Raw genomic sequence first — 14,860 nt, 5'->3', positions numbered from 1 at the left:
ACCTGCTGTTATCCAGGACCACTCCAGGAGCTCCCAGTGTCACCCCTTGTGTTTCCCTGGCATCAGGGAAACTGAGGCAGGTGAGCAGAAGGGATGGCTCAGCTGTGCAGGCCCCACAGCTGCTGAGTGACGTGGCATGGGGACATACCCCATGGTGAGGCTCTTGGTGCTGACCCCACTGGGGGATGCCTGGGGGGGCTGGATGGCAGGGCAGACAGGTTTTCAGGGGGCAGAAAAACAAATCTATGGGTTTTTTTGCAATTTAAGATTCCAGAGATTTTGATTTGAGCAGAGAAGGGCAGCAGGTACCTGGTGAGGGGTCTGCCCGTGGGGCAGAGGGGCAGGAGCTCTGTGCCTGCCCCCTTGGGCCTCCCCAGGGCTGACATGTTTACCAGCAAAGCTCCATTCCCAGCACAACCATCCTGACAATGCTCTGAACACAGTCAGGACTTCATTCCAGGAAAAAGGTTTTCTACTGGCATAGTTTATACTAGTTCTCCTCACAGAACAAGCAGCACCGACAAAAACATACTTTGCAGATTTACCAGGATTTCTGCCAGCTCCTGGGACAGGAGAATGTTTTTCACCCATCTCACTGCTGGGTCTTTCAGAGAAAACATTTCACATTCAGCCGAGCAGGGCTGGGCAAACCCCAGCAGAATAAATGAACTGGAAGTCCCTGAGCCATCCGGCGGCTCGGGCAGGGGCCCGCGCTCCCCTGCTCTTCCCAGCCCGCCCTCTTTTCCAGCTCCCGGCTGATTTATGCCCACAGACAGCCAGGACGCTAGCTCTGCTTCCCTGTGGATTACAGAGCCCTCAGAGCCCAGCCCTGGAGTTCCCGGGATGATGGAGAGGCACGTCCCGCTGCGAGCGCTGCCAGGCACGGGACGGACCCGCGATGGATGTGCCAGGGAAAAGGATCCCAGCGAGGCACAGCCAAGCCAAGCAGCAGGGAAATTCCCCCCAAAGTGGGCAAAAATATAGGGGAAAAAGGGTTTTGCAGTGGGGCTGGGAAGCTCTGGGCTGGAGAAGCTGCAGCCACCATCCCTGTCCCCCCACAGGGCCCCTGCAGCCCCCTTCGCTCCCCAAAGCCTTGTTGCTCTTGGAAAGCCCAAAGGAAAGGAACGGGAAGGTGAGGCAGAGACAGATGCAGAGTACTGACAAGAAATACCAAGGAGCAAATCGCTTTGGGTTTTTCATGCCAAAGATATTTGCATTCTTATTTCTCCCCCGGAGGCACAAACCTCTTTTGTTGTCCCACAACCACTTGCACTGTCGTTACCAGGAAGAATTTCAGCACGGGGAGGGTGGCCCATTCCCAAGGAAAAGCTTGTATAACGGGATATTGGCTCTGCAGGGCCGGATAAAGGGTGGTCACCCTTCACCTGTACCCCTGAAAGGCAGGGCATGAGCAAAGGACACCGACCCCAAAGGCTCCCTCAGAGAAGGGGTTCCTGTGGCACAGGGAGACAGGAGGCTCTCAAGGACACACAGGGTGCACTCCCATGGCTGAGGACCCAGATTTCTGATGGATTTCTGATGGATTTCAGAAGGATCTCAGCTTGTTCAGGAGGGGACTGTGAGGAGGGGAGCTGCTGAAACCTCCCTGAGAGCACCAGCACTTGCTGAGGCAGCAGCTGTTGGACCAGCATTGCCAAGAGAAACCAGGAGCAGCTTTTCCAAAGCTCCTGAAAAAAAGCAACATTTTGCCTCATTTTGGGCAATCTGGAGAATTTTGCCCCAACTACCTGCTGCCCTTGGATGTGTTGTCCCCGCAGCAATCCCACCGAGACAAAGGAAGGGAAAAGCAGCAGAAGGGACTCTGGCCAAGCCAAACACAGCAGCCCTTGCAGTGCAGGGACATTTTAACCTGGCTGCTTTTTCCAGGGGTATGAACCAGGATCAGCAGGTTCCACATTAACCCAGCACACTGTGGTGGGCTCCTGAGCCAGCACAGGGGCAGATCCCAGGAGGGCAGGGGAGGAGAGGTGTGCCCACCCACCCACTCTGACCCCTCTGCTGTTCCCTGCAGGCAGAAGCCAGTGGCCCACGAGCCACAAGGAATGGTGCAAGACTCCAAATCCTCCTGGCAGCATCCCTCTGTGCACGGTGAGCATGAGCAGCAGCAGAGCTGAGGCTGCCAGAGCTCCAGGAGAGCTTGGACAACGCTCTCAAGGACAGTGGGGGATTTTTGGGGTGTCTGTGCACAGACAGGGGTTGGACTCACTGATCCCTGTGGGTCCCTTCCAGCTCAGGATGTTCTGTGATTTTAGGATGACTGAACCCCTGCTCCCTCCCTCCCCATGCCTGTAAGTGGTGAGTTGGTCTCTCCTGCTTTGCTTGACTCAAAATCCCCACTTTTTAAGCTTCCTACATAAAGGACATGTTTTCCCTTAAAAATCCAACTAAGGGAGTTGGTTTTCCCTAGAAATGCAACCAATGGAAATGTTTTCCCCTTGTAATTCAAGCAAAGGACATGTTTTTCCCTAAAAAAATGCAACTAAATGAGATGTTTTTCCCAAAAATGCAACAAAAGGGAATGTTTTCCCTAAAAGTCCAGCTAAAGGAGATTATTTCCCAAAAGAAATACAGCCAAGAGAGATGTTTCCCCCAAAAATGCAACTGACAGAGACAGTTCCCCCTAAAAATTTAACCGAGGGAGGTGTTTTTCCCTAGGAATGCAACTAAAGGAAATGTATTCCATAAAAATACAACTGAGGGATGGGGTTTTCCCTAAAAAAAAAAAAAAAAAAAAAGCAACTAAGGGAGATGATTTCCTCTAAAAATACAACCACTAGAGATGGTTCCCCCTAAAAATTCAAGCAAGGAAAATGTTTGCCCTAAAAATGCAACCAAGGGAGATGTTTTCCCCTAAAATTGCAACAAAACGAGATTTTCCCTAAAGGAAAGGAGGTTTTCTCTAAAGATACAACTAAAGCAAGTGGCTTCCCCTAAAAATACAACCAAGAGTGATGCTTTTCCCTAGAAATGCAACTAAATGAGATGTTTTGTCCTGAAAAACACAAACAAGGGGCATATTTCCCCTAACACCGCATCGTGCGCAGCGCCCAAACCTCGGAGGGGACAAACACACTGAACCAGCACCGGGGTGGGGGGCTCCGGTATGTGCTCCCCGCATCCCACCCGCAGCCGGGGATGCTCCGGACCCTGCACTCAGGGATGCTCCGGACCCCGCATCGCGGGGATGCTCCCGGTCCCGCACCCGGACCCCGCACCCCGGGGATGCTGCGGACCCCGCTCTGGCGGGGGGGCCGGCACCTGCCGGAGCTCCCGGTGCGGGGCAGGTGCGGGCCGGGGGCTGCGGGACCCCGCGGGGCCGGCCCTGCACCGCCCCTCCCGCACACGCGGTGCCGCCGCTGGGCGAGCCGGGCCCGGCGCCGCGCACATGGGCGCTGCGGAGCCGCCGGCGGAGACCGGCTCCAGCCGGTATAAAAGGGCTGCGAGCGAGCACCGAGCAGCAGCAGCCGCCGCCGCGGGCAGCGGGAGCAGCAGCGGCCGGAGGCCGGCGGGCAGCGGGGCCGCTCCTCGCCGAGGGTCGCCCGCTCGCCCTCCCGGGCCATGGGCAGCCCCTGACCCCGCCGCAGCACCGGGTGAGTGGGGCTCCCGCCCGGGGATTCCGGGGGAGCTGGGTGGGGGAGGGCTTTGTTTCCCTTTTTTAATTTTTTTTCTCTCTTTTGGGGCGCTTTTTAACGTTATTTTTTCATTTTTTCCAGCGTTTTCCTTCCCCACCTCCCCTCGCCCGCATCCCTGTATTTTTAGCCCGCGGCCCCGGCGATGCAGGAATCAGGGCTGAAATGTTGGGAAAGTGATGCAGGGAAGGGGGGGCCACGCCGGGCCCCTGCGCTCCGGCTTCTTCATTTTCAATTTTTTCCCCGGCCATCATTATTTCTTTTAATCTTTAAATGTACAAAACATACGCCCAGGTTTGCGGTTTCGCTGGGTTGTTTTTCCTTCCCTTATTTTTTTTTTTTTTTTTTTTTTTCTCTGTTCCCTAAGCGTGCTTCCTCCCGATCTGCTTTTCCCCCCTCATTCCCCGTGCAGTGACACAGGAATTCATGGCAGCCCCGTCCCCTCTCTCGGGGGTCTCCAGGCACTTCGCACAAAGTTCGGGCGGCCGCCGGGGGTCCCGCCCGTGTCCCCCGCCCTGCCCGGCCGCAGCGGAGCCCGGCGCGGGCAGCAGCGCAGGGATGCGGGAGCCCACGCCTCGCTCCATCCCCGGCGGAGCGGATCCCCCGGGAGCCATGCGGCACCGCGGGAGGGGCTGCGGGGCGTGGGGACCCCCCCGGCCCGCTCGGGGACCCCCGGCGTGGGCTCGCAGCCCGGCCGGGCTGCCGCGGGGCCGGTGCCGCGCACTCGCCTGCTCCGCCGTGCGAAGTTCCCCGGTGCGCTGCGGCCGGGGCTCGGAGCGCCGTGCCGAGGAGCCGAGTCTAAAATGGAGGAGGGAAATGCCGGGTGGCTGCCGGGGACGGCGGCGCGGGGGGAGCGCAGCCCGAGCCGCAGGTCCGGGCGGGACGGGGCGGCACCGCTCGGTGCCCTGCCGGGGCGGCCGCGGGGCTGAGCCGCGTGTGTCCCACGGGGCGACTGGCACTGGCACCACCGCGCGGGTGTGGCGGTGACCCCGGCAGTGACCCCCGCACAGGTGTGGCGGTGACCCCGGCAGTGTCCCCCCGCACAGGTGTGGCGGTGAACCCGGCAGTGTCCCCCCGCACAGGTGTGGCGGTGACCCCGGCAGCGGTGACCCCGGCAGTGTCCCCCCGCACAGGTGTGGCGGTGAACCCGGCAGTGTCCCCCCGCACAGGTGTGGCGGTGACCCCGGCAGTGTCCCCCCGCACAGGTGTGGCGGTGACCCCGGCAGTGTCCCCCCGCACAGGTGTGGCGGTGACCCCGGCAGTGTCCCCTGCACAGAGGTGTGGTGCTGACCCCCAGCACTGTCACCCTGCAGAGGCATGATTCTGACCCCGGCACTGTCCCCTGCACAGGTGTGCTGGTGACTATGGCACAGCAGACCCCCCTGCAGGTGTGGCAGTGAGCCCAGGACCGACCCCCCCAATGCAGGTGATCCTGTCACTGTGCCCCCACACAGGTGTGGTGCTGCAGTGGCCTCGGCTCAGTGCTCCCCCCATGCAGGTGTGACAGTGGCCTGTCACTGTCCCCCCGCACAGGTGTGATGCTGACCCCGGCACAGCAGACCCCCTGCAGGAGTGGCAGTGAGCCCAGGACTGTAGCCCTGACACTGTCCCCGCTGTGCAGCTGTGGTGGTGACCCTAGCACAGTGTCCTCCCCCTGACTGTGACACTGCTGCTGTCCCACCTGTGCAGTCGTGGCACTGCTGGGGTTCCATGGGGAGCTCCATGTGGGACCAAAGCCACCCCCACATCCCACAGGGTGACATGGGGCAGGGCTGACACCCCGTGTCTTATGGGGTGATCCCATCCAGCCCCACTGCCCCGGGGGTGGCAGCGGTGCCAAGGGGGCTGCAGGGGAGCTGGTGGTAGTGGGGCTGTCCCCACCTCTGTTTGGAGGTGTGGGCAGCCCTGAGCTGCCGTTTTGGGGACAGCCAGGCTGGGGACGATGGGTGCCCCGGGGGCTCCTGCGGCTGCAGCAGCCCAGCCGCGCTGGGCTCCGCGGTGGATCTTTCACGAACTGCATCCATCCGCCCCCATGCACCGACAGACAGATGACAGCTCCCAGCTCCCGGGCTTGGCTGCTGGGAACAGCTCGCCCGGGTGCTGAGCTGTGAGTTTCTGGTGCTGGGCTCCCAGGGCAGCAGCAGGAAGGAGCCCACAGAGGGACAGAGGCAGAAACACCAGCCCAACTCCCACACTTATTCCTCAGCAGCACAGGGTCTGGCTCACGGTGCCTTAGGGGCGCTACAGCTCCCAGGCTGTGCCTCTTCCAGCAAAATTCAGCTTAACCTGATGCCTGGCTGCCTCTCCCCTCTTTTCCCAGATCCAAAATGACGGTCAAAGCTGTAAAGATGCCGTGCACCTCTGCAAACGTTTATACTAAAGTGCCTGACGGAGGATGGGGCTGGACAGTCGCTTTTGCGTTCTTTGTTGTGGAAGCCCTGACATACGGCATCATAAAATCATTTGGAGTCTTCTTCAACGACCTGATGGAAAGCTTTGACGAGACCAACAGCAGGATATCCTGGATAATATCCATATGTGTGTTTGTACAGACCTTCACAGGTAAGAGGAGCAGGCGCTCGGCCCAGGTGCAAGGGGCAGTCATACTGCTGACTCAGCACGCAAGGACCTGGCACCTGTGACTTTTGTGCCTCTAATGGCTCCATTATAAATCAAATCACGGCCATAAAGCTCAGAGGCTGCTCCTCAAATGCCAAGAAATGTCTGTCTCAGCCTGGCAGTCCCTTTGAGCCCCAGCTTGTGTATGTGGGTGGTGCAGGGACATGGTCGTGTCACTGAGCCTGACCCAGTTGTTCAGGTCTCACCAGCAAGGGGCAAAACCCACAGTTTTCAAACCAAACTCTGCAGTGAAAAGGATTAGAAATAACTTGAGCCTTGCTGAAATCCAGTGGTGTCCGGGCATGTGGCTGGAGATTTGTCCCAGGCTGCCAAGTGCTTGTCTTTAAGTCCATTCTGGTGATTTTGTAGCGCAGTGAGCTGTGCAGTGCTCCGAGGGTGGCTCCAGGGTGATGCTGTGCTGTGCGGGGAGGTGGCACCTCACGGGGACCCAGGCAGGAGTACGAGATAAGCCTCTGCAGAGATGGTGGCTGTGAAGTTGCTGAGGTGGGTGCTGACCACGGCTCTCTCCCTCTCCAGCTCCTCTGTCGACGGTCCTCAGCAACCGCTTCGGCCACCGCTTGGTGGTGATGGCCGGGGGGCTGCTGGTCAGCACCGGCATGGTCATCGCCTCCTTCGCCCGCAGCGTGGTGGACATGTATGTCACCATCGGCATCGTCTCCGGTGAGTCACGCCCCTGTCCCCACCTGCCACGGGGTGTGCTTGATGCTGCTGCCCCTCCTGAGCTGATCCCGCAGCGAGGACGGGCCCCGGGCTTGGCTCTCTGCCCGTGCCACCCCGGGCACCGCCCTGGCCTCGGCCCTGAGCTCGTGCAGCTGCGCCGGTCGCTTCTGATGAGCTGGGATGGCTGGGGAGACCAAAGCTGTGCCTGGGATCAAATCCTCTAACCTCCTTCTGTCTCTGGTTTCTTCTCCTGATACTTTCCCCCTCTCCAGCCTGTCCTGGGTGTCCTGTTCATGTCCATGGCCAGGAGCTTGCCTTGCTTAGGGGAACAGTTGCTACAGTCTCAAATACTTCAGGCAGATGAGGTCCTCAAGGTGGACCCCGCTGGCTGTTTGGGAGCAGAAGGCATTTTCTAGCAGGTTTGGGAGGCTGGGTCTCTTGGTTTGGGTTTTACTCTCATTTTTTCTTTTCTTTTCTTTTTCTTTTCTTTTCCCCCTTCTAATTTACAAAAAAATAACATACTGGTTTCCCCAATGATTTTCTTCCAGGGTGGCTTGCTGAGTTGGCCGAAATGATACTGTAATGACCACCGGGAAAGCCGACTTAACGTGTTCTTGCATCGGTGTTTCCCCCTCCTTTACTTGTTGTTATGGCAATTTTTGGCATTTATTCACAGGCCTGGGATACTGCCTCTCCTTCCTCCCGACTGTCACCATTTTATCACAGTATTTTGACAAAAGGCGCTCGCTGGTCACAGCGGTGGCATCCACAGGGGAATGTTTCGCCGTCTTCTCCTTCGCACCAGGTACGGTGCCCACGTGCTGGGAGTGCCAAAGGCACAATCCTTTCCCCAAGCAAACAGCCAGAGGCCAGCTCAGTGCCCACAAGTGGTTGCTCACGTGCCCGTGGCACCCAGCACTGCCAGGGCCGGGTGTGACACTGCCCGAGCCCCCCCGGTGCCATGTGCCAGGGCAGGACATGCCTGGCTGATATGCAGCCCGCCAGGCTCCCTATATAGATCTGGCAGGCTAAAAATAAGCCCGAGAAACTTCAGCTATTTAAAACACACAGTGCCCAGAGCTGCTCCTAAAGGTTACTGGGCTTGTGCTCAGCACGGGCTGCCAAAGCACTCCAGCCTTTTGGGGACCTGTGCCCAGGCGTCAGGGCCCTGTCACCTCTGCCCTTGGAGGTTTATGTGGTCTGCTGCTCTGGGCTAATCCCCACTGCAAAGCTGCTTTGGGTGCAAAGGAAGGCTGGTAATTAGGCAGTGACGTGCACCTTTGAGCAGAGCTAAGAGACTTCCTCTGCTAGCTGGTTTCAGGCTGGGGGCAGCTGAGAAGGGAAACTGCAGCGCTGAGTTTGCCCTCCTTCACTGAAAACAGCCCCCTTTTTGTCCCCAAACTTGCTGAGACCTCAAAAGAGGTTACTTAGAGGGTGGCATCTGCTAGCCAGGTGGTAGACACAGCTTTTAGCTTCCGTCTGCTGCAGCAGAGGGGAGGAAGGTGGGTGCCAGGCCCCTGGGTAGAGGGACCCCTGCTCAGCCTTTTTGAGAGGTTCTCCAGTGGCGAATCTCCAGTCCCTTCCCTCGCTGTAAATACAATTCCCTGGTGTAACTACAGGCTTTCCCAGTCACACTTCTCCTCTTCCCTCAGCAATCACGGCCCTGAAGGAGCAGATTGGCTGGAGGTACAGCATGCTTTCTGTCGGGGTGCTGCAGCTGGGCATCACCGCCTGCGGCTCGCTGCTGCGCCCCATCGTCATCAGAGAGCAGGAAGAAGTGAAAGCACAGCCTCCAGAGGAGTCCACAGAGACAAAGTACATGCTTGAAAACGAGCAAACATGCACCTCAATAGAGTCCATAGACTCAGGAGTCGATATAACTACCTCACCCAGCAATGTGCCTGGAAAAACCAAAGCAGAGCCGAAAAGTGAAGAACCAAAGCAACACGGACAGAATCCAATTGACAATAACAGCACCCCTCCAGAACCAAAAACCAAACTACTGGACTTCTCTGTGATGAGAGACTATAGCTTTATCTGTTATGCATTCTTTGGCCTGTTTGCAACCCTGGGCTTCTTCGCTCCCTCCCTCTACATCATCCCCCTGAGCCGCAGCCTCGGCATCGGCAAAGACCACTCTGCCTACATCCTGTCAGCCATGGCCATCGCCGAGGTCTTCGGGAGGATTTTTGCAGGCTGGCTTCTCAACAAGAAGCCCATCCGCAAGATCTACATCGAGCTCATCTGCGTCACCCTGCTGTCGGTAGCGCTGGTTGCCTTCCCTTTTGCCTCTGGATTCTGGGGCCTGATGATATGTAGCGTTTATTTTGGGTTCATGCTCGGCACGGTAGCGGGCACACATATTCCCCTCCTGGCTGAAGACGACGTGGTTGGCATTGAGAGGATGTCCTCTGCAGCTGGAGTCTATGTCTTCATTCAAAGCTTAGCTGGGTTGGCTGGACCACCCCTTGCAGGTAACACAAACTTTGCTCTTGGTTTTGTTCTGGAGATGTTTGACAGCTGTTGGTGCTGATCTCTGTCTGGAAGGTACAGAGTCAGCACTAATCACAGCACTCCCCTAAAAACCCTGCAGCCACTACTGGGAGTCTCCCAGAGCCAGAAGACTGCAATGCAGCTCTGCAGAGTCCCACGGACGAGGCACTGAGGAGCTCAGAGGGAAGGGAAATACTGCAGTGCTCCCCTGATCCTGTTAGAAGCCCAAACCTGGCATCACTTCAGGCACAAGCAGAGGCGAATCCCTCTCGCTGTGCCTGTGCCACGCACTGCAGAAAGGTGAAGGCTGGCAGAACAAACAGATGCCTGATGCATCTCAGGCTCAGCATCCCTGCGGTGCCCAGGGGCTTCTGACTGGCCTGCAGATGACACTGTGTACCCCAGAACACAATGGGTTTACTTTTTAACGTGGCATCCAATTGTCACCGAGTTTTGGCCACAGATAAAATGCAGATTAAAGCCCTACGGGAGGGCAGGGCAGGGCAGGGGGGGAGTGGGCTGTGGCTAACTGCTGTAAATGTTTTTTTTTCCAGGTGTCTTAGTGGATACGACAAAGAACTACAGCTCAGCCTTCTACTCCTGTGCTGCTGGCATGGTCCTGGGGGCCGTGTTCCTGGCCCTGGTGAGGCCGTGCAAGACTGGGCTGTGCCACCAGCAGCAGCAGCAGCAGCAGGTGGAGGAGAGCACGGCAGGGCCACCACCAGAACTACCAGATGACTTTATAGACATGGATATTGGAAAGGCAGAAAATTCAGGAAAAGGCTCTGACAGCGTGGTATAAAAAACTCTGTTCCTTCTCCATCTAATGTACTCAGTGTAAGGCTGGGGGAAATGTCAGCTCTGCTCCACGTTTTAAAGCTCCATTCTAAAGGGAATGTGAAATTTTAAATGTGAACAGTTGCTACCAACAATTTTTTTTTTTTTTAATATTAGACAGAATTTTTTAACCAACAATGGAAAGCTCCATAGAAAATACGGATAGTCACATAAGAATAACTTCTGTCTAGCATGAAGATGTGATGCACACTTGCTTTCCTGATAACAAGCATAGGTAAAGGTCCAACTGATCCATAAATACTGACAACAGCAACAGCAGAAGCAGCTCAGCCTCTGACTGTCACCCATCCCCTACCACCAATTCCACACAGACCCGATGACAGGAACTGGAGACGAGCGTTTCAGACACCACCAGTAGCCAACTGCATCTTCTTCTGGAGGGATACAGACTCACCTTTTAGCTTGGAGGAGGAGGAGGCCAGGCTAGATAGCTGACAATTAGAAACCATTGCTAATGATCTTAACTTGAATGTCACATAATGCTGGGAAATCCAAGGCTCCGTGTGTCTTTATGGCCAGTTATTACTGCACATACTTCATAAGATCATTTTTCTTCTCCCAACTGGGATCCTTAGAACTGTTTTCTGTTGATAGTCAGACCTGATGTACTGTTTCTAATTTAACTAGTATTTATTAATTTATTCTGAGATTGTTAAAGGAGGTTAGCTTAAATAACTGGAGAGGAAAAATGATCTTCTGCATAACGGAAAGCTGTCTTTACATCAGTCTCTTCAATGCCTATCTTGTATTGCTTGTGAAATTGTTGGGAAAATTACTCTTACAGCATAAAGTGTAGCTGTTTTTAATAGGTAAGTCTTAAGTAACCCAGTTATTTAAAAAGTAAAAAAAAAAAAACAAAAACAAAAAAAATAAGTACAGATCCAGCATCTCTTTCCATGGAAAAAGGCTCAGCTGGTGCCCACGGACCCAGCACGGCTGCTGGAACCAGCCCACCCCACAGGGAGGATTTGGCCCAGGATGTCTTAATGTACCCAAAACCCTGGCTCACAGGTGCTCAAGGAAGTCTCTGCTGCAGCCCCAGCTGCCTGTGGCCCCCCAGGACCTTCCCCTGTCACTGCCCCCAGCCCTGCCACCAGGGGCTGCTGGGGTGGCCCGAGCTGCACCCCTTCCCCAGCTCTGCCCTAAAGTCAGCACGGGGCTTCTTATTTGTTGCTGCTGACTTCAGTGAGAAATGAAGGGGAGCCTGTGCATGGAGGGAAGGATGAAAGACAGCATTTGAGCTGTTCATTCAGTCTTAATGGGAGAGATTCCTGCTCACAGTGACGCGAGCTTGCTTACCCCACCTATATGCATCTTCTCGCCTCTAGGCAACTCAGGGGGACAAATCAAACAAGTCTGTTCTGGTCTGGGGGAGAAAGAAACCCCAGACCACCATTTCTGTGTACTTAAGTGGAAGTGGCATCATCCATTAACTGCTACACTGACCTGTCTGTGTTTTACCAGCCATAGAAATGTGGGACAATCTGTAAAAGAAAAAAAAAAAAAAAAAGAACAACCTCTTTTTGGGAAGGTGCTTGGTTTTTTTTTTCTGTCTTAGATGTCAAAAAAAAATTTAAAATTTTTGGGAAGGTGCTTGGTTTTTTTTTTTCTGTCTTAGATGTAAAAAAAAAATTTAAAAGAAAAAAAAAAAAAAAAAAAAAACCTCTTTTTGGGAAGGTGCTTGGTTTTTTTTTTCTGTCTTAGATGTCAAAAAAAAATTTAAAAACAAAAAAAAAAAAAAAAAAGAAGGAAAAAAAAAAAGGAAAAAAAAAAGAAACAGGCACTCTTGCAACCAAGTGGCTGGAGCAATTCATCCTCACTGCCCGGGACCTGCGGTCTCGTGTCCTTCCTCTGCCTCAGCACTTTATCACGGCCAGCAGAACCTCGCTGTGTTGCACCCAGGACTGGAAGATCCCTTACAGAGAACTAGAGTTGTGTGAATCGGTGATCAGCGAACAAATAGCCACGTTGCATTACGATGTACTTTTAATTTATTGTTAATTTATGATACTTCAAGCGTTTTGGTAAATGTTCTGTAGCCTGTCCTTGTAAGGTTGTTGAAGTCTTTGTGATACGAGACCTCACTACAGCACTTTGCTATTACAACTGCTTGGAAGTGGAATTAAGGCCTCCAGGTTTTGCGTGTGTGTGGAAGCTCCCTGTTCTGCAGATTTGCGAGGTTCTACTGTACTTAGTTTGGGTTTTTTCTCTCTCTTTTTTTTTTTTTTACCAAGTTTCCAATCCAGATCAAATGCTACGTTTGTCACTGACCTCACAGTCCGTTTCTGTTCCTGTCTGCGTCGTGGCATGAGCAGGGGAGCGAGTGGTGAGTGTGTGTGTGTGAGGGCACAGCACAAGCAGGACTTACTGATTTGTTTGTAACAAAATGGACTCTGGAAATACTCTTAAACACTGAGATTTGCAATAAACTTTTTCCTTTTTTTTTTGGGTTTTTTTTTTCTTCCTCTCTTTTTTTTCCCCTTTTCTTCTTTTTTTAAATAATAAACACAGTGAAGAAACTTCTCCCGCCTCCCTGGTTTGCAGCGGGGAGCTGTCACATGCCACTCCTGCAGCCTGAAGTGGCCCTGCTTTCCCTGTTGGGCAATCCCAGCTCTGGGGGAGCTGCCTGCAGGCTGTGCATTAGTGCTGACCTGGAGGGTGCTGCTGTGAGCCCTCACCGGGAGCCCTGGCCACAGGGAGCCTTGTCCTGAGCTGGTGGCACTCGGGAGCGGTGCCCTGCTGCCTTCACGGGGCACATGGAATTATTTTATCATCGCTGAATTGCTGAATGCTTTCTCCATGCCAGGCTGAGCAACTCGTGTATCAGAAAAAAAATCTACTTAACCCCCCCCACACACACAAAAAAGAAATAGCAGATTAGTCGTGCTGAAGAGCAATTTTCTCCCTCAAACCTGATTTCTTGATTCGCCCTTCCCTGCTCAGCCCGTCCAGCATCCCCAGACCCCGGCAGGAGCAGTGCTGCCACGTCCCAAATATCACTGCATGCATTAGGTTTGCAAATGCCCTGCTGGCTGAGGCAATCATCACCACGCTGATGTGCATTATTAGGTACAAGCTGGTTCTGTTCTGCCTGCGGAGGTGAGCCCTGCATGCGAGCAGGGCAGGCTCGAACACCAGCACCAAAGTCCAGGGAAGATAATCTGTCTCCAAATTTGACCCTGGCTCGCTTACAGCAGTGAGCAAACATTATTTGCAACAGTTTCCTCAAAAACAACCCCCCCAAAAAAAAGCATTACAAAGCCTGCACACAGTTCACGTAAATAAAAGCGCATTTAACTGGAGCACTATCAGATGTCTCCCTGCACAGAAAGATTTTAAGAGTCGTTTTTCCCACCTGGTTTAAATTAATTGCCTGTGACCTTCTCTGTTACCCTGCCACAAAGGCATTAAAGCAAGAACAAAATAGGATAAGGATATATTTATTCAGCAGCACTGTACATCTATTTAGCAGCACAGTAAATAGGAGAATGTGGGCAGGACGTGCCTCAGCAATCCTTGGTATTCCTCTCCAAAGGAGTTGTATAAACTCTTGTAGTCAATGAGGCCAGTGCTGGCCAAATGTAAATAGAGGAAATTACACAAGGTCAGCTTGCAGGGCCAGAAGCCCTCAGACCATAGGTATCTGTCCCTGCTGAAGCAGAGAGGAAGCTGGACTGTGGGGCTTTGTTTGCTGTTTTGGGGCCTTTCTTTAAAAAATGAAACAAAAACAACACAAAGCCAGCCAAAAAAAAAAAAAAAAAAAAAAATCCCACCAAAACAAACAAACAAACAAACAAAAAAAGCCCAAAAAACCAAACCAAACCAAAACAACAAACAAACAAAAAAACCCCCCATTTTCCCATTTGAAATTAAAAGGAAGGGGAAACCTCTTGTCCTTTTTCACTTATTTCAGCAAGATGACACTGGGTTCTTAAGGGGACAAATGAATCCTTGCAAATAGCCAAACTGGGCTTGGAAAGAAAGCAAAGTAGGTGCTTACAAAACAGCTTGAATGTTTTAACTCGTCCCCTCAGATGTTACTTGTTACCATCTGAGATCATCGTGTTCCAGCTGCCTGTAGTAAACATGACCTGAATTCTCACAGTGATGCAAGCCCGGCAGCAGCCTGCCCTCCACACCTCCTGCCTCCTCAAAACTCTTCCTAAAGATGCTTCACAGGCTGGCTTTAGGAACGGGCTGGGGTTTAGGAACAGTCTGGTGTTTAGGAACGGTCTGGGGTTTAGGAAAGAGTGCCTTGGACCTGTGGCTGGGTGTGGAGGCTGAGGGAGCAAGCACTGCTTGCCCCGAGGGGCTGTTTTACACCTGGTGCTATAAGGCAGGAAGAAATCCAGGAAGGATTCTCCATGGAAAGGGTGGGCAGGCGTGGGAAGGGGCTGCCCAGGGGGGTTTGGGGTCCCCATCCCCGGGGTGTCCAAGGAGCACCAGGACGTGCCCTCAGTGCTCTGTGTAGCTGATAAGATGCTGTTTGATCAAAGGCTGGACTCAGTTTTGGAGTTTTTTCCAACCTTAATGGTTCCATTCTGTGATTCCTTGCACGC

The 14,860-nt window shown here is 53.7% G+C and overlaps 1 protein-coding gene across 2 annotated transcripts; it reads left to right on the top strand.

Moving 5' to 3' along the window:
* Window positions 1-3,408: 3,408 nt before the first annotated feature.
* On the top strand, window positions 3,409-11,880 carry SLC16A6 (solute carrier family 16 member 6). 2 transcript variants are annotated; one of them, XM_041409139.1, is made up of 6 exons: window positions 3,409-3,611; window positions 5,971-6,212; window positions 6,807-6,950; window positions 7,627-7,755; window positions 8,603-9,424; window positions 9,998-11,880. In XM_041409139.1, exons 2-6 carry the CDS (start codon window positions 5,978-5,980, stop codon window positions 10,243-10,245), a joined length of 1,578 nt encoding a protein of 525 aa, XP_041265073.1. In that variant the 5' UTR covers window positions 3,409-3,611; window positions 5,971-5,977; the 3' UTR covers window positions 10,246-11,880. The 2 variants fall into 2 exon arrangements, with proteins under 2 accessions (XP_041265073.1, XP_041265074.1); XM_041409140.1 differs by lacking the exons at window positions 3,409-3,611; window positions 5,971-6,212 and having other exon boundaries at window positions 6,813-6,950; window positions 7,499-7,755.
* Window positions 11,881-14,860: the final 2,980 nt, after the last annotated feature.

This window comes from Onychostruthus taczanowskii, unplaced genomic scaffold, assembly GCF_017590055.1.
Source record: "Onychostruthus taczanowskii isolate IOZ18803 unplaced genomic scaffold, ASM1759005v1 scaffold30, whole genome shotgun sequence".
NCBI lineage: Eukaryota > Metazoa > Chordata > Aves > Passeriformes > Passeridae > Onychostruthus > Onychostruthus taczanowskii.
The sequence above is the reverse complement of the archived record's forward strand: the minus strand, read 5'-3'. Positions and strand labels throughout refer to the sequence as shown.